The 22,886-nt window shown below is 39.3% G+C and overlaps 3 protein-coding genes across 8 annotated transcripts; 1 reads left to right on the top strand and 2 right to left on the bottom strand.

The window, feature by feature from the left end:
• Nucleotides 1–1,262: 1,262 nt before the first annotated feature.
• Nucleotides 1,263–4,264, top strand: LOC122671036 (probable arabinosyltransferase ARAD1). Of its 2 annotated transcripts, XM_043868124.1 has the most exons (5): nt 1,263–1,306; nt 1,343–1,858; nt 2,560–2,856; nt 2,948–3,043; nt 3,675–4,264. In XM_043868124.1, exons 2-5 carry the CDS (start codon nt 1,376–1,378, stop codon nt 4,089–4,091), a joined length of 1,293 nt encoding a protein of 430 aa, XP_043724059.1. In that variant the 5' UTR covers nt 1,263–1,306; nt 1,343–1,375; the 3' UTR covers nt 4,092–4,264. The 2 variants fall into 2 exon arrangements, with proteins under 2 accessions (XP_043724059.1, XP_043724058.1); XM_043868123.1 differs by lacking the exon at nt 1,263–1,306 and having other exon boundaries at nt 1,323–1,858.
• Nucleotides 4,265–4,887: 623 nt separating this feature from the next.
• LOC122671037 (sulfite oxidase-like) lies at nt 4,888–10,966 on the bottom strand. 3 transcript variants are annotated; one of them, XM_043868125.1, is made up of 12 exons: nt 10,879–10,966; nt 10,005–10,120; nt 9,821–9,883; nt 9,618–9,654; nt 9,401–9,482; nt 6,919–7,037; nt 6,735–6,830; nt 6,159–6,269; nt 5,942–6,043; nt 5,699–5,750; nt 5,326–5,540; nt 4,888–5,013 (listed from the first exon to the last, which is right to left on the bottom strand). In XM_043868125.1, exons 1-12 carry the CDS (start codon nt 10,951–10,953, stop codon nt 4,897–4,899), a joined length of 1,185 nt encoding a protein of 394 aa, XP_043724060.1. In that variant the 5' UTR covers nt 10,954–10,966; the 3' UTR covers nt 4,888–4,896. The 3 variants fall into 3 exon arrangements, with proteins under 3 accessions (XP_043724060.1, XP_043724061.1, XP_043724062.1); XM_043868126.1 differs by having other exon boundaries at nt 5,326–5,544; nt 5,703–5,750; XM_043868127.1 differs by having other exon boundaries at nt 9,401–9,488; nt 9,624–9,654.
• Nucleotides 10,967–12,861: 1,895 nt separating this feature from the next.
• On the bottom strand, nt 12,862–22,002 carry LOC122671039. 3 transcript variants are annotated; one of them, XM_043868128.1, is made up of 6 exons: nt 21,832–22,002; nt 16,676–16,721; nt 15,359–15,488; nt 14,858–14,937; nt 13,717–13,820; nt 12,862–13,166 (listed from the first exon to the last, which is right to left on the bottom strand). In XM_043868128.1, exons 1-6 carry the CDS (start codon nt 21,958–21,960, stop codon nt 13,116–13,118), a joined length of 540 nt encoding a protein of 179 aa, XP_043724063.1. In that variant the 5' UTR covers nt 21,961–22,002; the 3' UTR covers nt 12,862–13,115. The 3 variants fall into 3 exon arrangements, 2 of the variants coding, with proteins under 2 accessions (XP_043724063.1, XP_043724064.1); XM_043868129.1 differs by having other exon boundaries at nt 13,717–13,818; nt 14,856–14,937; nt 15,359–15,493; nt 16,681–16,721; XR_006334306.1 differs by having other exon boundaries at nt 13,101–13,166; nt 13,717–13,818; nt 14,851–14,937; nt 15,359–15,493; nt 16,681–16,721.
• Between the last annotated feature and the right edge of the window lie 884 nt (nt 22,003–22,886).

The following is a 22,886-nucleotide window of genomic DNA, read 5'->3' as shown; positions in this document are numbered from 1 at the left end:
TCTTGCCAATTTGAATCCGTCGATTCATACTTGATTTTTAGGGGTTTGTCTAATTTCGACCTATTTTCAGCCGATTCTGGCTAAATCAAAGTTGAAATCCATGGAGATTGATTTTGTTGCCGATTTTTCTGATTACTTGAACCATGGTTGGAAGCTTTGCAAGACCTAAGCATTCCCAATTGCACGTATTATATTTTGGGATTTTTAGCTATTTTAATGGGGACAATTCATTGATTTAATTCTGATTAAGTGAAAAAAAGGAATGCTGCCTGGTCGAAGAAATCCTGCATCCAAACATAGGACTACAAGAGTATGCAAAATTACCATCCACCCCCTTTGACATAAAAAAACCCTATCCATGTTGATGCCTCCACATGCGTTCTCATTGGCCCCGTGCTAGTGCAGGGGCCTCGCCACCAGATAGTGATCTCTTTCCCTTAGAACGCCATTTGGTCACGTAGCTCATGCACCAAGACATAGGAGCATGTAAAATTACAGCCGAACCCCTCTTTAAATTAAAAATCCCATCATACCCTTGTGAGCACTCATTAGCCCCCGTGCTCTTGCAGCCTGTAGGGGCTACACAACCAAGCAAAGATCTCTTGTCCTTATTATATTTATATAACTAGCGGTTATAATCAAGGTTATGTATCATTGTCCATGGCAGTCTCAACCAATATTGATACATATTGATTGAAATCGGGTCGTGTTGGGTGTAATTTTTCAAAAAATGATCCATTGTTTGGTCTATAAAATTGGATCCATATTGGTATCGTATCATTTTTGGGTTCGGGCGAAACTCAAACATGTTGGCCGATACATCCTTTTGATACCAGTTCTTACAACCATGATTATAATAGAATTAGGGTTCAGATATACTAATAGATCTACATTGCTGCTCTGTTGATGCACATGTTTCTCGCAATTAAAGCTCTGGAAACACGGTTTTAGGTATTAGAATCGGCTCAATGGGTCGATACCGATATCTCATCAATATCGTATCAATGGTATCAAAACTTGAAACAAAATGCTCAAAAAAAAAACCAAACCAGTATCAGGATTTTTTAGGGGTAAAACGGTCCGACCATGCTCCTGAGTCTCTGGACTTGGATCTACAGTATTCCATTTATTTAATCTTTCACGATTTCAATTCAAACACGATTTGATTTGAAAATCTGGAGAACACTTCCATTGAGGTATGGCCTTTCACAGTAACCCACGTCGTATCATCATAAGGAATAAAAGATGGAGAGATACGCAAGGTCACAGAGGCGATTACGGATCAGAGAGAGAGAGAGGGAGGGAGGAGGGGATGGGATGGGATGAAAGCTAGGAGAACGAAAGACAGCGAGACGTTAGAGAAACTGATTAGAAAATGGTGGGGAAAGCTCTTTTTTCTATCTTCTTCTTCCTTATTCTCCTCATTTCCTTCTTTGTATTTACTGGAACCCTCGATCTCAGATCACACTTCTCTTTTTCTCAATTACCTCAACAACATCAGCTCTCCCTCTGCCGTACTCGTTCACCTCTCCGAGTCTTCATGTATGATCTCCCACCTCGGTTCAATATTGGCATGCTCGACCACCGGAGTTCCGACGAGACACCCGTCAATGCTCGGAATTTGCCTCACTGGCCTTCCAATTCTGGCCTCAAGAACCAGCACAGTGTGGAGTACTGGATGATGGCGTCGCTTCTCTACGAAGGAGATGGAGATGCGGATGAAACAAGAGAGGCGGTTAGGGTTTTGGATCCGGAGACGGCGGATGTCTTCTTCGTCCCTTTTTTCTCGTCAATGAGTTTCAATTCCCACGGCATTAACATGAAGGATCCAGATACCGAGATCGATCGCCAATTGCAGGTGTTTTTGTTATCCTTTCTTTTTTGGCTCTGTTTGTTTTCAGTATTTAAACTTTACCTGAAAATTTTCCTTTTAATTTATTTCATTATACTTGAATTTATTTGAATTTGTAATTGGTGATGTTTACTTGCTTTTGGAGAATTTTTGGGCTTTTCCATTTTATTGGTTTTCTAACGAGTTTCTGGATCATAGACTCCTACTACTATATATGAATTATAGTGGAAATTAGCACGGACTCGGGCAGAGTGGAAAAGTTCAAATCACTTAAAGGGCGTACCCAGTGCACGAGGCTCCCGCCACTGTGGGGGTCTGGGGAGGGTCATAATATACGCAGCCTACCCTGTTTTTGCAGAGAGACTGTTTTCAGACTCGAACTCTCTTGATCACAATGGAACAACCTTAACTTTTGCACGAAGGCCGCCCTCGAGTGGCTACTTTGAACCGTCCAATAAATCGTGAGCTAATTTAGGTGGGCATCATGACTGATTGAGTAGAATTGATCCTAGTTTCGATAATAATTGTGCATGTGGAGATACAGTCTGTCTATTTTTTTTTTTTGCTATGGATTTCTCTCTTTTTCTAATTCTGCTTGATTTTATTTGTCATTTTTACTGTTTGAACTGTTTTTGATGTCTCATTAATGGAGATTCCAAGATGAAGTACTTATTTTGAGATTTTATTTCTCTTGCTTCTGATTGTAGATTGACGTGTTGGAGTTTCTGAGGAAATCCAAGCACTGGCAGAGGTCTAGAGGCCGTGACCATGTAATTCCCATGCAGCACCCGAATGCTTTCAGGTTTCTTCGGGATCAGGTGAATGCATCTATTCTTGTTGTTGCAGATTTTGGACGCTACCCAAAAAGCATGTCTTATCTAAGCAAAGATGTGGTCGCACCATATGTTCATGTTGTGGATTCCTTTGTAGATGATGATCCTCCTTACCCATTTGAATCTCGCACCACACTTCTTTTTTTCCGTGGAAGGACAGTCAGAAAAGATGTATGTTAAAATTTTCTCTTTTATTGATATTTGTGTTCATTCATTTTTTGGAAATCAGAAATAATTAGTGTAGGCCTTGTTCATGTTGCAGGAAGGAATCATTCGTGCTAAACTGGGCAAGATATTAGCTGGTTATGATGATGTCCACTATGAGGAAAGCATTGCAACAGGAGAAGGCATAAAAATGGTTAGTGTTGAATTGGTGAATTGATACTAGTTTTCCGTTGTGTAAGGTAGTTCATTTGTAGTGGCCATGTTATTCTCTCTGTGTCCAACATATTCTGATTTATTTTGTAACTCATTACTATTTGTTAATGATTCACAACTCACTGGTTTGTGTAAATATGTGTGTTGATAAACCAAAAAATATATATATATGTGTGTTGAGACTTGTAGGATATATTTCATTTAATATAGTACCAGGATGTTGCACACCCAACTAATTAAAAAAAAAAGTGGAGAGAAAAACAATATCATGACTTGTCCCAAGTGTAGATGGATTGGGAAGAGTGCACCTTAAGCTATATTTTTCATGACATCTAGATCTACTGTCTTAAAAAATCTCAGATGGATACATTTGTGATCCCAGGACTCCTTTGAGTTAAGATGTTTATAAGATATTCTTTAAAATCTTTTTTCTTTCATCAGTACATTTGTTCAGTTAAGCTTTAGTCGATCTGAAAGTTTTTATGGTAGGTTTAAGGCTCTCTCTTATGCGCGCACACTCACATGTATGGTAGTTGTTATAAATATTCCTCTATTTTTTGGGCCTTTAGCACATATTTGCTGCCTGTCTAATTTCCTTTCTTTTATATCAGTCCTCGCAAGGAATGCGATCATCAAAATTTTGTTTGAATCCTGCGGGAGATACCCCTTCATCGTGCCGTCTCTTTGATGCTATTGTCAGCCATTGTGTCCCTGTCATTGTGAGTGACCGGATTGAGCTCCCCTATGAGGATGAGCTTGATTACAATGAGTTCTCAATCTTTTTCTCTGTCCAAGAGGCACTAAAACCCGGTTACATGGTTCAGCAGCTTCGCCAAATCCCAAAAGAGAGATGGATGAAAATGTGGGAGAGGCTTAAGAACATCTCTCATCACTATGAGTTCCAGTACCCCCCAAAGAAGGAAGATGCTGTCAATATGTTATGGAGACAGGTCAGTCACAAACTTTCTCGGGCAAAGCTTGCAGAGCACAGAAGCAGGAGGTTAAAAATCCCGGATTGGTGGGGGTAGAAGATGATCATGGGCCTAATTTTGTGACTCATTTACATTCATAATTCTTCAAATTAACAGCCCTTTTGAATGGGGAATAACCACACGGGGAGATCACCCAGCTTCACAATCATGCAAAAATCTTGTAATCTTCAATTCATTATTGAAACTTGAAAGTGTTATTTGCTTTGAAAGTGAATCAGCCTCTAAATTTTGTGGACGTGTTATCTATATTAAAATCTAGGGATCTAATAATGGTCTCATGTGTTGATTTTAAGATTAATTTAACATTGTTATGTGCTTGAAAAACACATTTATTTGAGGAATGTAAAGAAATAAGATGTAGCCCCATATGTTGTGTACTATATGATTGATTAAACTTGACATGTGACTCATATAGAGGTATTTCCTGTCTAATCAGATGCCAAGGCAAAAGTATTAGAATGCCTCCTTGGACAATCGATATGGACGGTCGACGGTCCTGCACAATGAGTGAGAGGGAGATGAAAACTCAGGTGTGAACCCTTGTGTTAAACCCTTTTCTTTCTTCTCCGTCAACCCCTCAAGCTGATTTTGAAGGATTTTTATTGTAAGTATAAGAGAAGAATTCACTTATATATACTAGTTAAGTACATGCATTTTGTGATAATAAGCATGTTAGAACTAGGTCCATTCTTAATCCATTCTAGGAATTCAGGACGGGGAATGTGTACCAAACAACCTTTCTGTTGCTCCAAAATGCATTGTAGACAACCCAATCTGCAAATCTGCAATTGCATACCAAACATAACCTATGTGCTTGAGAAGTCTCTTTATGGCCCCTGATCTACAGATTGGATCGCCCGACCTGAACTTCGACCTTATGCCATGATGTATTGAGTACTCCCCGTAAGTTCCAGATGACAGTCACGTCTTCTGGTTGCACATTTGCTGCCATATCAACCTGCCCATCAAGATGAGGAGAAGAGTTCACATATATGGAATAAAAACAGGGATGCAGAATTCAAGAGTCTGGCAGGGGTGATGCCATGAAGCTTGGGGATGGCAACAATGAATAGTGTGACTATTTAGAGTCTAAAGGTCAGATAGCTTCCAATACCTCATTCATCTACTAACGAAATCTCTATCACATTTCTACTCTTTCTGATAGTAAGTAGAAAGGTCATAATAACAACTATGTATCAAATTTGAAGTTCCCTTATATACTAAAAATTGCTAAAAATTGCCACATAGAGCTCACAGAACAACTGCGTACCGCTTTAGCAACTATCTCAGCATTTTGTGGTATGTCGACCTCGACCTTAAATAATATCCATGCCCATTTGTCACAGCATACATCATCATCAGCAGTGTATGGGACATCAGGCTTCTGGTACCTGGATGCTTCCACCCATGTCTTCCCTCCGTCAACTGATACATCCACTCTCTCAATCCCACGCCCACCTCCAGATACTGCATATCCAGCAACCACTATCTGCATAGGAGAATAACAATAACGAAAAGTATCTTCCTAAGTCAAAACTGTTAGGAGATTTGTAGACAGTTCCGCAAACACCTGCAAAGCTGTTCCTATGGTGCAAATGATTGACATAACATTTTGTACAAGTTGTAATTGCTGAAGAGATTACTAACCTTTCCATCATTTACCACGTTCACATCCTCCAAGGAACAAATAGCACTCTGTAAAATCCACCAAAGTTTAGTCAGAAAAGACATTGTTATGCCACAAGGTCCACTTATATTTCTTCTCAGCACAAATAATTCAGAACATTCTTTAGACAAGCGTAGCCGACAAACCAGACTTGCAAGGAAGCAGCATGAAGTGGCAGCAAGACAACATAAAAGAAGTTGCGTCAACAGGCAATAAATACCTGAACAGGAAAATCCATTAGAGGTCTCCGAGTAGGCCAACTAATATTGTCCCAGTTAACAGAAGGTGCAAACATCTTGTAGTCCCTTTGCATAAAGAAACCCTGCTTTATAGCAATGTAAGATCAAAGTTGTGAATTAGAAAAAGGTTAAAATAACATAGAGATTCAACCACCCAAAAAATATAAAAGATTAACTACATTTGCTTAATTTTTGAACCTGGCATTCTTCTGCAGTTATTTCGATGGAATCCAACCATTTCACAGATCGGGCACCAATAACCCCAGGGACAATTACACGCAACGGATACCCGTGATCCCTATTGAGAGGCTTTTGCATGGCAAAATGAAATAAACTCCAATTACAACAACGCCAGGAGTATTCTTGCAAAAAACTGAAAAGAAATCATAGGAGCAAGATAGAAGTAAAGAAGAAAAAGGGAATCTGACTACTAATCAAGCATTAAGGGGAAAAATGAGGGAAACAGATCAAGCACAAGGAGACAGAACCAAGATGGCAAAGGGACACTTGGCAAACTCCATTTTGGGTTGGAACTTGATATGTGAGCAGAGACCTTCGGATCTAGCTGATACAAAATTCCAGCTTTATCCAATGTGCCACATGGCATAACTTGGGGTGCTGGTGTAGAGATACCCTCCTCATTGCCAGTGTAGAGAACCCACCCAAGAAAGAATTCAAAAATACAAGTGAAATAAATTGCAAAATTTCCCAGGCTTGCCTGTAGCCATGATACAGATACTCCCAGCAGACAAGTATCATGTTCAGTCTATGTACCTCTCCATTCATCTCATATGCAAGTAAAACATCAGCTTCTGGACTGGTTGCCCGCTTTAAAGGGATGGATGCCTTATATGGACCCCCATTCTCTTCCTAAAAATTTCCAAATTTGAAACAGAGAATAATCAGGAAAACTAATTCCGCCAAAGAATATGAACTACCAAATTAGAACAGAACTCACCTTACACCTATCGACACTAGTAAATTCAACATGCTTTCCTCCTGATGGTGTGGTTGCTGCCAGCTTAGGTATCCCCACGAGTTCAAGGACATCTGCCAATCTGGCCCCACCCCAAACCGCTGAAAAGGAAATGTACTAAGGTGAGTAGAGAGAGAGAGTAAATGGACGTTCCGCTCAAGGGACAGATAAATTATGGTTATTAAGTCCAAGTGGTCATATTGCTAAAGCCAACTGATGCCTCTTTTCCTTACAGAAACAGAGCCTGTGAGAAAGAAATCAGAAGCTATAAAGTAATCCTGTGAAAGAAGAGAACCTAAAAGGCAGTTTTCTCAAGCAAAATATAAGACTGAAATTCATCAAATCTACTCTCTAATTGATTACATAGACATTACTTGTTCAAACACCATGGTGGGGGTGGGGGTGGGGGGGGGGGGGGGGGGGGGGGTAGGTAGGATGAACCATAGGTTCAGGCTAAACACCCCTCAGACAGGATTCCAAGCAAGCCCTAACCCAAAAAGTCAACAAAAAGTCAACCTTCTCAGATGAAGGTTAAACTCCGACAAACAATCACAAATAAATAGGATAGATGCTCTTCAAATGGAGTAATGATCTATGGTCAGATTAAAACTAATTTGAAGAACAGTTAAATCTGACATACAAATTCAGAAAAGAGAATTTCAAATCGGCTCAGTAAATCAGATCAGCATAAAGCTGGTCAAGTGCTCTTTTATGGGGTAGAATCAATGCTGAAAATTTAAATTTGATCCAATGGGTGGATCTGACTTTATGTAGGATTCCTACTGCAATTAGAAAGCGTCAAAACTGGCAAACTAAAATTCTGGTGAATGATCAGATTGCAGAACATTAAACCCAACTCTAAATTGATGTTGTGCTATTAAAATCAGAAGAATCAGATCAACAGAAACAAGTATCAATTTCAGCAATTAAGAGCATAGAACCAATTCTACTTGAAATAAGACTGTATCAAGTACTTAACGGAATCTGAAATCGAAGACAGAATGTGATAGAGAAATTTTTTAATTGAAGAATTCTGTAAACAGATTTGAAATCAGCATCATAAAACCATCAGAATCTGATAATCCTAGTAAGAGTAGGACTGCTGTAATTAGCCAATAGATCTGAAAACTGAAAACAGAACTTGAAAGCTAAAAATATCGATTAAGGATTTCTGTGATCAGAATGTAAATCAAGCATGAAACTCACCTTCAAACCGAAGTCTTAGTGATGATAGGAATGGGAACCGCAGGGAACTTTATTGGCCAGATTAGCAGAGAAAATAACTGAATAAACAGTACCTTAATTGCAGGAAAAAAAGAGTATAAGAAAAAGAGGAGGATAATAATGGCTTCCGACCAATTGGATCAGAATCCCACTGTCCAAGGCTTCTCACCAACAGGATCAGAATCTCATTATCCAAGGCTTTTCAACATGAACACTCATGAAGAGAACTTATTTTATTCATCATAAATTGTCTGTGAGCCAATGGCTCTTACAAGCTACATATTGCTAACTAAACCAAACTCCTAATCTGACTAAAAGAAGTTTAAGTGAAATAGGAAACATAACCTTTAAAGGAAAACACCTAAACAACTTAAATTAAATAAAAAACTAGTTAGCTAACTAATGAAGTAAATCTCGTACTCCAACACTAGACGGGTTTTTTTTTTTTTTTTTTTTTTTTTTTTTTTTTTGGATAAGTAACACTAGACGTTTGAGAAACATCAAGCTCACTTTTTTGGGTATCAGGCCAGGTTCTGGCTAAAATAAGGCCTACAAGTCTTCAGGATAGTAAAAAAAGGGCATACCCAGTGCACAAGGCTCCCGCCACCGTGGAGTCTGGGGAAGGTCATAATATACGCAGCCTTACCCCTGCTTTTGCAGAGAGGCTGTTTCCAGAGTCTTCAGGATAGTACAAAACAGGATATTTCAGAACAGAATTTAAAAAATGTGTGGCTAATTTAGAAATCAATACATAGGTTTCTACAATGACAGTCAAATTATACCCTCACATTGACATGTCTATAATTCGCAGGAATCTACATCTCAGTTAGGCATTGGTTCCAGATACTTGAACCAGGCAGGCAAAATTAGTGCTGCACTCAAAGTTCCAGCCAAGCTCAGCCAACAGGTTTATACCAACCCAGGCCCACCCTCCATTACACCAGCCACAAGGATGAAGCCAATTCCAGCCCATTGACATGGAGCTATGTACAACTCAGGAAAATCCCAATTTTCCATCAGACAACTTATGCTAGTAAGATGAATCACAATTCACATGGCCAACCAGAGGTCCTCTACCAAAGGAACCAAAGTAGCAGATGAACGTATTCCTACCCAACCCCAACCCACAACACCAAAAAATAATAAATAAATAAATAAAAGAGAAAAGGAAAAACCATCAATGTTTAGATGCAAGAATTACATCAATAAATTGCAGATGACAGAAAATAGGCAGACAAACCATTTCCAATAGCAGCAACATCCCAACCAACACCCTTCACTGTTTTTACTTTGCTCATTGCTGTCCTCCTGTTGCCTGCACACTGTAACTTGTAATGCATCAGATGCTTGAGGTCACAGAACATGAATACATTAACGATTAGAACTTTGAAGCAACTGATTCTGTCACCCAACAAAGATCTGTGCTTGTAGTACATCTCAAACTGCAATGAACATACCTGTAAAGTAGCGGTCACATCGTACCTTGGTAGCTTCCTGAAATTCACACAATTAAGTATCTCATTGAAACTTGTCTATACAAGATGAAAAGATGGAAGATCAAACTTAGTGCTCTGAATCCCAATTCATCTTACAAGGTGCAGCCAACTGAAAAAAAAAAGGGGAGGGGGGAACAAACTACTATCCTACACTTGTAGCTCACCTGATATCGTCCAAGGATAGCTCCTTGGGATTTTCCACCAATCCAAATATACAAACACGATATCTGTTCTGCCCAACAGGTGGTGGTAGTCAATGTAAGCTTTCCAAGCATCACAACCTTTAAAAGAGTTGGGGGAAAAGGTTACCAAAAAAACTGTAGAAATGAAAGTACAATAGAGTACGACCTCTCAATGTCATCAACTATTGGGGCTGGGCCATGGTTTCTCTTGTAGAAGAACTCCACTGGAGTCACATAGGACGAAATTAAGACTGAACGTGGTGGCTCTGCATTGAAAGGCTCCTGCACCAGGACAAAGAAAAGACAGGGTGTACATTCTTACTTCACAGAGCTGAAGCATATAAATTTTAAGCAGAAAACGTGAATATAGTTCTAGACAAGCAATAAATTAAAATACGTAGTAGAATTAAAATTCCTAGAAGGTGTTTCCAAATTCCAAGTCGAACATTCGATAGACTAGTTTGTGCAAGGGAAATCAAATCAAATCAAATCAATACTAAAATGGAAGTTTTTGTAATAATTTTCTAACATGATTGTGTAATCAATTCCAAAACATTCCATTTCTAATTACTATATTTCACTTTACTTTGCATCTGAAAAGTATAATTAAATACATCTGAAAGTATAATTACTAAATATAATGAGTTTTAAGTAGATAATACAATCATAATTTTTTCTTTTCTTTTTAAAATCAATTTCATTTTCATTCCCCTTCTTTTATTGGTAACACAGCCATAACTCCGATACTCATTTCCACGGCCAATGAATAGCCTAACTGCTTCCGTCACCAACAGGGAACTTGCACAGTTGATTCAACAACCTCGAATAATCGAGGATTCAATTTTAGAAATCCAGTACATCCACGGAACAACCAAAATCCCCGACCTAAAGAGGAATAAAGAGAATAATCCAACAGAAAACACAACATACGAAGAAGATAATCTAACACTACTCAGTTCATCTTCTCAGCTATCTTAACACCAAAGCACACGATCAAAATGAAAGGAAAACACAGAGAAAGATAAGAGTGAGCGACCTACCTTCGAATTAATTTTCAGGCATGGATCACGAGGGGGTTCATGTGAATAAGCAGCAGAGCCTCTGATTCCTGGCATTCTTCCTAAGAGTTTTCAACACAGAGAGAGAGAGAGAGAGAGAGAGAGAGTTGAGAAACTTTTCAGCCTCAGATGAACACGAAGGAGTAGATAGTACAGTGCCTGCCCTGCAGCTCTATGTGGAATGTGAAGGAAGTTCACCGTTGAGAGGTGTTCGCACTTCACTTCACAAACCAAAGAAAGAAGAGAACGTTCGGTATCCACAGTCCGTTTAAATTTTATGCAGATTCTGTGTTTTGTGGCGCTCGCCCGAATTGATGGACGAGAAGGGATTTAACTAAACAAGGGTATTGCCACGTGAGATTAAGTGGAGAAATTCTGTTTTTGTGACAACTCCGAACCTCACCTCACCAGCCAACTTGAACCAATTCACACACTTCTTTCTTTATTATTATTATTTTTTTGGTAGTTATTGGCTTGAGGGTTTCTTCAAAGACAGCGTGGCCTTGTGCCAAAGAATCAACATGATGAGATTTCTGTCTTTCATGGGATGGGGTGGGACCATCATTTCTTGTCCTTAGAAACATACATGCGAGGGGCGGGGGTCACACTATCTTTTAAGGATCTGTTATTTTTTAAGGATAACGGAAGGAATTTGATTTCTAATTCTAAAAACATATATGCATGGGACATGCGTTTAGGTTGATATCAATTTCTTTCTTGAAGAGGTTAAGTTTCAACACACATTCTAATAGGAAGCCATGATCCACGATTTTAGGTATTAGTATCAGTATCATATCAATTGTATCAACCGATTCACAACCAATAAATAAAGATCAACTAATTTGATACAAACATTCTAATTTTTATGAAAAAATGATTTGATAAAATATTAACGAAGGGCATACCTAGTTCACAAGGCTCCCGCCACTACAGGATCTGAAGAGAGTCATAATGCATGTAGCCTTACCCTTGCTTTCGCAGAGAGACTATTTCCAGACTTTTTAACCCGTGAACAAGGCCCACCCTCTACATACGGGGTAAACTATAGATAGGAATGTGCCATTGATTTGATGAGTGGTCTACCTACGGTACAGAACAACAATACCTGTGCGTGACAAAACAAGCTCACAATATTGTGATAAATCTCTCCTTCGTTAAGATATGAGATGCTAACTATTATAAAATCTTTATTTCCTTAGCTAACTATTATATATCATTATTTTTACCATATTATTATGTAATGACCCTTTCAATAGTTCAGTGACCAATATTTTATGACGAAAGACCTGATTGGTAGCCAGTGCTTGGCCGGATACATTTATTCCTTGTCATGTCATGGGCTGTTCTGGGCCTTCTTGCCATTCCAATCTTTGAACCTCCATATGGTTGAATATATAATTCAAAAATTCTTTTTAGATTCAAAACTTTTCTTGGATCGAAATCGTAGGAATCAATTGGAGAAAAAATCCCATATAATATATCAAGGATCGGGGTGTTTTCTGTTCTTTATTCAAGAACGTGGCTCTTGCACCATTGCGGGGGTTCATGGGAATGTGTACAGCATCAACTGCTGCGGGACTTCCATTTTGCGCATGGGCGATCATTTCACAATTATCTCCTCCAGTCCCTGCCCGGCACAGTTCCCCAGTTCTTCTAATAGAGGGGTGATAGACCCCACCCGGGCAGAGTGTTAGGCAGGAGTAAAATGGTCATTCCAACCCCCCCTTGTTAGAGGACCTGGGGAACTGAGCCGGGCGGGGAAGTGGAGATAAAGATCCTCGGTACCTCTACTCACACCAAGTCTCCCAAGACCATGAGTGCTCTGAAGAACCAGAGAAACCATAACATCCAACACCCCCCCCCCCCCCCCCAAAAAAAAAGAAAAAAAAAAGTTAATAATAATAATAATAACAAAAAGGTTGGGGGGGGGGGGGGGGAAAGGCCATATTGCAGTCACACACCATATTGATGAATGTCATTTACTCAAGGGAGTATGTCACAAAGCACAAATAAATAAACCCATAATTTACATAACTGCAACATTAATTCGATCTTATGCATCAAGAAAGTCTTCTGTTTACCTACTTTCCCAACATAAACAAAAAATAAAACAAGTTAGCAATCGCCTAACAAAAAGATCTTCCAAGACAGATCAAAATATGTCGTATCACCTTATGGCCTGCACTAATGTATACAAATCCTGGTGGTACCCCTTCAAATTATGGTTCACCATCAGCTCTATTACCTCTGAGGCGTGCAATCAGTTCATCCTGCACATGGATACACATGAATGATTATTGATGTCGAGAAAGTAAAAGATGGATTGCTACATTTTTGCCTAAAAGCTATGATTCAAGAAGAGACCTCCCTCCTGGGATTATACACATGTAGAGCACAGCCATGAAAGTCCAAACAGTCCACCCCCCCTACCCCTGATTGCTGACCAGATGAAAGATTGGATGATGAATCATATTCTTTAAGATCATCAGAGATCAATCATCATCACCACCAGTCAAAAGACTTTACAACCAGCTATTTGGATGGGAAGGGGGGGGGGGGGATGTTTGTGTTTCCCACCCACTACCAACTTTTTGTAGGCATCTTGGCTAGGAACCTGCATTGCAGCTCAAAGCTCAACTAGGCAAAGTAAGATAATCACAGAGCAACGTCAACAAGGGGACCCATTTACCAGGTCAATAAGATTGACTCTACATGAGTCCACTAAATGGATGACAGGATGGTCTTCCAGGATACAATGGAGAGCTTTTTAAAACGAAATGGATCTGTGAATGACTTAAAGAATAATGCTTAGGTGCTTGCCTTCTTTCCTCTGACTGACAGTCGTCTTTGCTTTAGAAGGGCACGCAGCCTCTCCACAGTTAGACCCTGGAAATCCCTCTCAATCGTGCGAGTACTTGTTCCCTCTACACAATCAATAATCCACCAGAACCTCAAACTAAACAATTATAACGTTTTTCAGGGAACATCTCAAAATAAACAAAATATTGACGAATGGAATTAGAGAAAAATTTTCCATAAATGAATGAATATCCTCCCATGCAAAAAATGATACGCTTGCAGAAACACAGACCATATAAGTTTCAATGAACCAAAACTAGTACAGCCTAATCTTGCTAGTGGTTTCAAATCCATGATCCAGACACCGGCTATATGACTACATCTACAATACAACCCACTAGAGTTTTGAAACCTATAGATCATGGGTCTTATCCATCAACAGTAGAGCCAAAATTTAGCTCAAACCCAGGAGTGACAAATGATGGCCAAAGCCAATAAATAACTCAAAATTCCAGTTTACTAAATGGTGACCAACTTGTCTGAACTTTAGGACTTTTTTAAAAGAAATCTAAAACAAATCATAAAAATGCTGCAACATTGATACAATTTTATGTTTATCATCAAGCTTTCGACAACATATATCGATTAAAATTGAGGCAACAAAAATAAAGAGACTGACAACGCAGAGAACTTGCTTAATGGACAGTTTCGTTACTGAATTACTGAAATGAAGAACAAATATTTCATAATTTGTTCCTTGAAATCAGATATAATAATTTTGACTTAGCTAGAAGGGATTTGAGTTGAAAGCTTCAAGAAAGAGCAAAAAGCTTTAAGGCACAAGGTCAGAAGCATGAGCCCCATGAGCCATGAGTACAACATACATAAGCATTAAGGAAATAGAAGAAAATACCAAATACCATTTAAAAAAAAAAAAGGAATCAGATCGATAAGATGGGATAATTGAGAACTGAAAATTACAGGTTAATGGCTACATAAATGTGTAATGCTCATAAGTATAAAAAATAACCAACTTTGAGAGAAGGGTAATTATATGATGAATTAAAAATACAGGTTTGGCAATATATTTCCAATTTGCCCAAATGTGGTGTATCTTGTTTATCCAACTGCTTAAACAATAGATAAAATTACAACAGCTTACCTTGTTGAGGACTTCCAGAACTATTTTTCACGTTCACTTTCTTAGCTGAAGCCCTCCCATCTACAGCTCTCTCAGCAGCTCTGCGGACATGAAAACACTCAAAGATGATCTCTAGGAGGCAAAACCATTTAGTACTACAAGCCAGCTCAAGGTCTGTGCGAAGACCAAAGACATTATTTCTCTTTGTTGAAAGATATAAGGATCACAAATCTTTTACCCAGGTACCCTACAACCAACAGATCTTACCAACTAAATGTAAAGCACAAAATAAGAGAACTCGTGCAATTTTTGCAGGGGGGGGGGGGGGGGGAAGAAATGCAACCTTCTCTACTTCCAGGCTCTTATAAGGAAATCAAACAAAAACATAGAAATTTCTCATGGACACACACATTGACAGACAATAAAAGAACAGGTGCACGCAACAAGAAGTAGTAGAAACAGAACAGGGAATAGCAGATTTGTCAAACAACATTTTTCCAACAAAAAGAACTGAATTAGTACCTCTTGCCTTTGGTGTACTCAGCTCTTGCTTTACCCTTCGCATCCTTTGAGCTAGAATCGCCTTTCTGTTTCTTAAGTGTGAGAGACCTAATCAGTATGTTTGTTTGGTTCGTCTTTATTTGTTGCTCCTCTGGATAGGAAGGTAAGTGAAAGTAAGAACTTCAAGTTTAACAATGAACAAGTTAGAAACATGGTTATGTTACATAAGATACTGCAGCAATTGCTCCTCTAGAGAACAAATAGTTCCACCACAAAAGAAATTTAAAGTGAAAGTAAATAAACAATCAACAGGTCAAAAAGTTCCAACCTGAAACTGGAAAAACCAGGTAATAAGCTGGTTTACTCAATAACTAACCAGGTAGGGTGACTTGAATTGGATCTCAACTGTTTGATGCTCCGTTACAAGAAACAGGAAATTTGGATTTCAACACTATTGAGAAAAAATATCTTCTGTTTTGTTATTCTTCAAAGCTTTCCTGAGTTGTTCATATTTATTCTGCAACCTATATCTATTTCATTGAATTCAGACCTGTTACTCCAAAAGACATCTATAGTTATGAGTTCCAATTATTGCTGATGCCTTTGTTCTTTTAACCCTAGCCAATTGCCTTTATCACTAAAACAAACCCTGAAAATTAGAAAATAGCCACCACCAACCAAAGCATAAATTAAATTACAAAAGAAAAACATTAAAAAAAATACATTACAAAATTGTTGTCTCTTAATCACTCAATGGGAATAACCTTATAGATAATTCCTTACAGGCTTCATGAACCATCAAAACCCTAGCTGGAACTTCTTGCATCCCATTTGGGACAACCTGTTTAAATTCAAAATTTTCAACTCAAGAACCCCAGTAGACGGTCTAGGAACAATCCTATTTTCCCATAGATCAAGTCTTCCCTTAAAAGGATACTAGGAGGCTTGATAGTGTGGGACAATACATCCCAAATCAATGAGAAATCCTCTTGTAGATGCACCACAATACTACCAAAGTTTCCCAGCAAGTTTTTAATAATCCACAGTGGAGAGGAAGTGTTTGTCTTGCAGTATGAATGATTTTAGCTTGTATCCCTTGATGACCTCAGTTAACAAAGCCTACAAGATTTGAATGATTATGTAGATCTAGATGATAACAATCGATGACACGTCAATAAATTTTACAAGAATTCCAAATAAGATTAGAACAATTAATATTGTTTCACCTATGTAAACACGACCAGAATTTGTAATTAAATGCGGGGAAAAAACAATCTGCAAGCTTTGACAACATGGGGGGAAACATTTGAAAGTAAAGAAGTCGATGAATAAACAGACCCGGTGGTGATGTATCATGCTCGCAAATATATACTCGTATTCCTCCCTGCAAAAAAAAATTTATTCAGGATGTAAAATGGCATCCCAAACAAACCCATTTAAGTTAGCACGTCTGAAACCTGTCTTAAGCATCTAAAACCAAAGGTAATAACCATTGGCTAATCCATATAAAAGAAAAAGGGGCATGTTATCAGAGTCATACACCACAATAACAATAAATAGTTGGTAATAATAATCCATTTCAAAAATACATTTTCTGTCTGAGAAGTCAATGCAGGATAGAAGAGAAAAAATTATTCCTAAAATCTCCAGTTCACAAGGCCACTACAATGTAACATGGTATTCTGAGCAGCAATTATGCTTCGAAGAATGGAAATTCGATAAATAAGATATAATTTAGCTTGATATTTTAGAAAAAAGTGTCTGTTTGTAACCAAGAAGGTTATAAACAAAATTTGTAACCGTTCTTTATCTACCATTCAGCACAACTGATTTTCACTTGACGTAAGGGTAAATGACGTAATTTCACATATTATGGTTTAGTGCCTAAAATGACTAAGATCGGTCATGTTAGTGGGTGGAAAGGTTTGACGATGGGAGAATCGCTGGTGTAGGAGACGTGGGAGGGGTCGTCGGCCCCAACACTGGGGGAGGCAATGTAGGCTGAGGAGATGGCGGAGAGCTCACTGGAACTGGAGCTGGTGGAGCAGTCACAGCCGTTGGTGGCGAACCAGGAGCGGAAACTAGGGCTGGAACTGTGGTTGTGGGCAGAGCTGTCTTGGGAGCTTGATGGCAGAGCTGAAATTGCCGTCCATGGGCCGCTGTTCAATGTTACCACTGGGGCTGGGGTTTTGGGTGTGGAAGGTGTTGTTGCAACAGTGGGTAATGATGAAAGCAGTGCAGCTAGAGTGGCCGTTGGTGCCTAACTACCCTTTTACTACAGTCTAAAATTCCCCAATGAAAGAACAAAACAAGTCACCAAAACTGACATCCTCAACAACCATGAAGAATATCCAAGAGTGGAATAATAGAGGTAATAAAGTGAATGGAAGTGTCCTATGCATGCATATCAGATTTCTATTGCTTCGTCATAACTCTAAGGATATTTTACTTCACTGACTAATTGTGTGGGAGACAGAATGTCAAGTTTGGCGGTATTTAACATCAGTAATTGGATAGGTGGATTGTTTTCAGAAACTTTCAGCTCAGGCATCTGATGCCATAGCCTTCAGGAACACTTGCAGGTGTCTTGTAAAGGCACAAATAAATCATTAATGAAATAAACGAAAAAAGGGGGAGTGCTCCTCTTGATCAATCGCAAAACAATGAACCCTTAGTCCATCAAACCCACCCAATGCCTAATCTCCCAAAGGATGTCATTACCAAAACAGGGCATCAGCAAAGATCGACCTCTTTCTCTGCCAAAACAGGGCATCGGCTGCTCCAACTCTCCAAACAGGGTTCCGCCCTCCCAAACACATGCCAATACGTGCTTTGTAAGGCTACTCATCCCCTACCCAGCTTCCCTCTCCCCTACCCTCAGCGGGGCCATGGATCCTATCCAGCCACTTGAAAGATCAGAGAGCAAACGCTGCTTCAATCCATCTTTTGTTCTCGTGAGATTTTACCTGATGAGAGCTGTCTGTGGCCAGGAAGAGACAATGGAGGAGAGAGAGAGAGAGAGAGAGTAGAAATAAGGAAAAACCTCCCCAAGCTCTAGGGATGATTGGAGTTGAATCAATAGGAGTTCCATCCACTTCTCAGTCATGCGCCATCATTGCCATTGATTCAGACACAAGGAAGAGAAAGAGAAAGAGAGAAGTATTACTAAAATTATACTTTTACCCTTGTCACTTAAGCTTCATTGAATATGTGGCCAAGGACAAAAAAGAAAAGGAAAACAAAAAAGTTACAATAGTTAGTTGTAACCATCTTGGTTACAAATAGATTTACCCTTCACATTTCAAACACAAAGAGCCCTTGAAATCCAAAATTGATAAACAACTGGGATGTTGCAGTGTCTGAAGTTCATAGTATCAAACAATTGGGTAAAACTTTCAAAAGTGGATTATTATTCAGAGGTAATGTTTGTATCTTACCGTTTCTGTTGAAAAAAAGAAAGAAATGACATTTGCCTCAACAGAGGTCAACAACAACAACCATAACCTTATCCCAACTAAATGGGGTTGGCTACATGGATCCGAAGAGGCCGTGACCATAATAGAAATAAGAGAAGTAGAAGGGAGTAAAAATGAGTAAAAGGAAGTAAAAAAAGATAAAATAAAGTTACCAAAGAAAAAGTTTAAGCAGTAGGCAAAGCAGCATCCCATGAACATCCCCCTATAAGGGGTCGGCTACACAGGTCCTTGTCCTCCAAACAACTCTATCCGCGGTCATACTAAGATCGAGCCCTACCACATGCATATCCTTTCTTACTACTTCTCCAATAGTCATTTTAGGCCTGCCCCTACCTCTTTTAGCTTCTTCAAACTGAATCTGGTCACTCCTCCTTACTAGTGCATCCATGGGTCTCCGTTGGACATGATCATACTACCTCAAGCGGCTCTCACGGAGTTTGTCCTGGATTGGTGCAACTCTCAATTTGGTTCTAATACAATCATGCCTTACTTTATCTCTCCTGGTCTTGCCTTACATCCTCCTCAACATCCTCATCTCCGCTACACTCATCTTATCTATATTACTCTTCTTAATGGCCCAACATTCCGCCCCATATATCATCGCTGGTCTTATTACTGTCCTGTAGAATATCCCCTTAAGCTTAATAGGCTTGCGTTTGTCACATAAACTCCTGATGCACCTCTCCACTTCATCCATCCTACTTTAATGCTGTGGGAAACATCATCCTCTATATCACCCTCTTTGTTAATGGTTGACCCTAGGTATCTAAAGTATTCACTTGGTGGTATCTCTTGCCCCTCAAGTTTCACCACTTCATTACCTCTCCTGGTTTGACTGAAGTTATACATCATAAATTCTGTCTTTGTTTTGCTTACTTAAAACCTCTTGATTCCATGCATGATCTCCATAACTCTAGCTTCGCGTTAATCCATTCCACCGTCTCGTCTATCAAAACAATATCATCAGTGAAAAACATACACCAAGGGACCTCATCTTGGATATGCCTGGTTAAATCATCCATGACGAGTGAAAACAAATAAGGGCTTGGAGTTGATCCTTGGTGTAACCCAATTGTAGTTGGGAATTCACTACTTTGGCCCTTTGCAGTTCTGATACTTGTCACCACATCTTCATACATGTCCTTAATTATATCCATATAGTTACTTGAGCTCCTTCTCTTCCTTAGGACATGCCAAATGAGCTCTCTAGGAACTCTATCATAGGCCTTTTCTGGGTCGCTAAAGACCATATAGAGGTTCCTTTTGTAAGTTGTAAAAATTTCCATAAGCCTCTTGAGAAGGTAAATGACTTCTATTGTGGATCTCCCTGGCGTAAAACCAAATTGGTTCTTCGATATATTAGTTTCTCTTCTTAGGTGGGCTTCAATGATTTTCTCCCATAATTTCATGGTATGACTCATTAGTTTAATGTCTCTATAGTTATTGCAGTTCTGGATATCACCTTTGTTCTTATAAATTGGAACTACAGTGTCAATCATTTGCCATTTTCTTTCTACTCAAAATCTTGTTAAATAGCTTGGTTAGCCAAGATATCCACATACTCCTAAGCTCTTCCATACTTCAATTAGGATCTCATCTGGTCTCGGGGTTTTGCTTACCTTCATCTTTTGTAGAGCCTCTTGAACTTCGGCCTCGCCAACTTGTTGTAGAAGTCCATGGTGTTGGCTTCAAGATTATTCCTCTCCACTTCCGAATCCATCCTATCAATCAAGGTAACTCCAAATTAGTAGACTGTAAACATATTCAACCCATCTCCCCAAAATGTCCGCATCCCGTATTAGTACTTTACCATCCTCGCTCTTAATGCATTTAACATGGTCCAAATCTTTGCTCTTTCTTCTCTTATTTTTGCTATCTGATAGATCACATTTTTCCCTTACTTTGTATTAAGTTTTTCATAAAGGTCATCATATTTCTTCGCTCTTGTTTTCCCCACCATCTTCCAAGCTTCTTTTCTGGCCGCATAATATCTCACTCTATCCTCTGTCTTGTTAGTCCTTCGCCAGGTCTTAAAACAAACTTTCTTAGTCCTAATGGCTGCTTGGACCTCGTCATCCCACCACCAAGTCTCAACAGAGGTCATATTTCATTAAGTCATCTGACCATAGTTGTCATGGTGCCTAGGTGAACTAAGGCAGTCTAGGGGGGCATAAATTAAGGCGATACGGCGATACCAGCAAGGCATCGCCTAGGCGACCAAGGCGCCAGGCCAAGCAAGGCCACCTATGCCTTGACAACTATGCATACGATTGATTTTATGTCCAAATCATATCACTTCCACAGTAACAGAAGGAACCGTCTCTGTGAGTAAAATAAAATAATGAAACCAGATTCAGAAAATTTGGAAAGGATATAATACAAATCCCGTGGCAGTTTCGACCTTTTTAGTTAAGGCCAGCCAAAATACATACAGGTTTGAGGGAATTGACAGCACCATGAGAATTTGTATCACAATAAGCAACACTTATATAGCGTATTTGAGAGACTCGCAGGAATTTAGTCGGAAACACACCAAAAACCAAAAAGGATGCTGGGGGGCGAGAAAAAAGGAGAGCCAAAGTGAAGCATCCGCTTACATGTGTTTGGACGCATGCAACAGAAATCATAGTCTTAATTGAAGTAAATCTAGCATCAATTTGTTATACCAATAAACACAAACAAGAATATAAATTCCCAACATCCTAATTTACAATTTCTGACTAAGCTAAGCAATCACGAAGATAGTGTCACTCTCTACATTTCCCAACATGGATCGATGCTTCGAAAAAATAATAGTAGGAACAATAAGAAGAAGATGAAGAGGCAATGTGCTGAAGGTAACTACAATGCGAGAAAATTAAGAAGATATAAAACTATAAAATTATCGAATCTTAAACAAAGAACTACAATGGAAAATTAAGTCGAAAGAAGAGGATAATCAAACAAAGGAAAATAATTAGGGTTTTAGATAAAATTTGGACAAGAAGAGCGAAGCAGAGAGAGAGAGAGAGAGAGAACCGGATTAGACGAAACGACGGTGGATGAAAATAGGCCGCGAGAGGGAAGGTTGGCTAGGTACTTTGAAGCTCCCCCACCCCCAGCCATTGGATTCGAATTGGAGGGCGACGTAGCAGACTCACCTTCCATAGCACTTCAAAGTTCAAACTTCAAACCCTCTAGAGGTAGCCTTCACAGTTCTGAGTTTACGCACAACCGTCTAGGGCCTCTAGTAGGCGTCTACCGAGCGGGTTTCAGTAATCGGTATCTGTCTATAAGTCCAATACCGATATGATACCGATCGGTCTCGATCGGGGGGCGATTTGATCCCTAAATTTCAATGAAAGTCTTCTTTTTTTTTTTTTTCACTTTTTTACGAATCAGTATCGGTCTATATTGATACTGGTACGAATCGGTCTATACGGCGGATCCGATTTCAATTCCTTGAACCATGCTATCGAGACCAGAAATCGTCTCCAAGTTACTCATGGTTTTAAAAATCGGGAGGATTGATGAATCGTCTAACTCAATTAGGAATCAGTTGTGATCAATCCAATTCCAGCCGATTCAGATTGGAATAGGCACGGCGTCTGCCGTATTCGATCTGCCGCTTCCATTTTGCTAAAACCATAAGTCCATAACCTTACTACGACGGACCGTCTAGAGGTTTACTTAGCAAAACACCTATTGGTGTCAATCATTTCAGTTCAGATTTTTTGTTAGGTTTCGATTCGGTCATGGTACATGTACAAAGCACAATGGCGGTTTGTAAAAGAGGGTCCGAAAAGGAATCTATCGTCGTATGATTGATTATATGTATGCGACGTGTAGCGAAAAATTATCTGCTCTATTTTCTGTCGGGCCTATTTCCCAAGTTCCTTTAATAGGGGGAGCGAGATGACGGAATTTGAATCTTCTCCAATTTCCTAAACTGTGCAGTGCGGTAGTTCGGAGTGAAGATTTTGACATGTGGCAACTCGGACATCCAACGGTCCAAGCTCATTGACATTCTTTTATTTTTTTTGTTGAACTTGGCACATTAGATATCCGAGCTGCCCACATGTCGGCATCTCTAC

Source organism: Telopea speciosissima, chromosome 8 (assembly GCF_018873765.1).
Source record: "Telopea speciosissima isolate NSW1024214 ecotype Mountain lineage chromosome 8, Tspe_v1, whole genome shotgun sequence".
NCBI lineage: Eukaryota > Viridiplantae > Streptophyta > Magnoliopsida > Proteales > Proteaceae > Telopea > Telopea speciosissima.
The sequence above is the reverse complement of the archived record's forward strand: the minus strand, read 5'-3'. Positions and strand labels throughout refer to the sequence as shown.

Coding starts and splice junctions, on each gene's coding strand:
- LOC122671039 (XM_043868128.1), bottom strand. CDS start 21,960: ATGGAAGGTGAGTCTGCTACGTCGCCCTCCAATTCGAATCCAATGGCT. Junction 14,938..15,358: donor GAGTACACCAAAGGCAAGAG/GTACTAATTCAG, acceptor TCATGTCCGCAG/AGCTGCTGAGAGAGCTGTAG. Junction 13,167..13,716: donor TGTCAGTCAGAGGAAAGAAG/GCAAGCACCTAA, acceptor ATCCATGTGCAG/GATGAACTGATTGCACGCCT.
- LOC122671037 (XM_043868125.1), bottom strand. CDS start 10,953: ATGCCAGGAATCAGAGGCTCTGCTGCTTATTCACATGAACCCCCTCGT. Junction 5,751..5,941: donor TAATGGATTTTCCTGTTCAG/GTATTTATTGCC, acceptor TGGATTTTACAG/AGTGCTATTTGTTCCTTGGA. Junction 5,541..5,698: donor GGTAAATGATGGAAAGGTTA/GTAATCTCTTCA, acceptor CTATGCAGATAG/TGGTTGCTGGATATGCAGTA.
- LOC122671036 (XM_043868124.1), top strand. CDS start 1,376: ATGGTGGGGAAAGCTCTTTTTTCTATCTTCTTCTTCCTTATTCTCCTC. Junction 2,857..2,947: donor GAAGGACAGTCAGAAAAGAT/GTATGTTAAAAT, acceptor TTCATGTTGCAG/GAAGGAATCATTCGTGCTAA. Junction 3,044..3,674: donor CAGGAGAAGGCATAAAAATG/GTTAGTGTTGAA, acceptor CTTTTATATCAG/TCCTCGCAAGGAATGCGATC.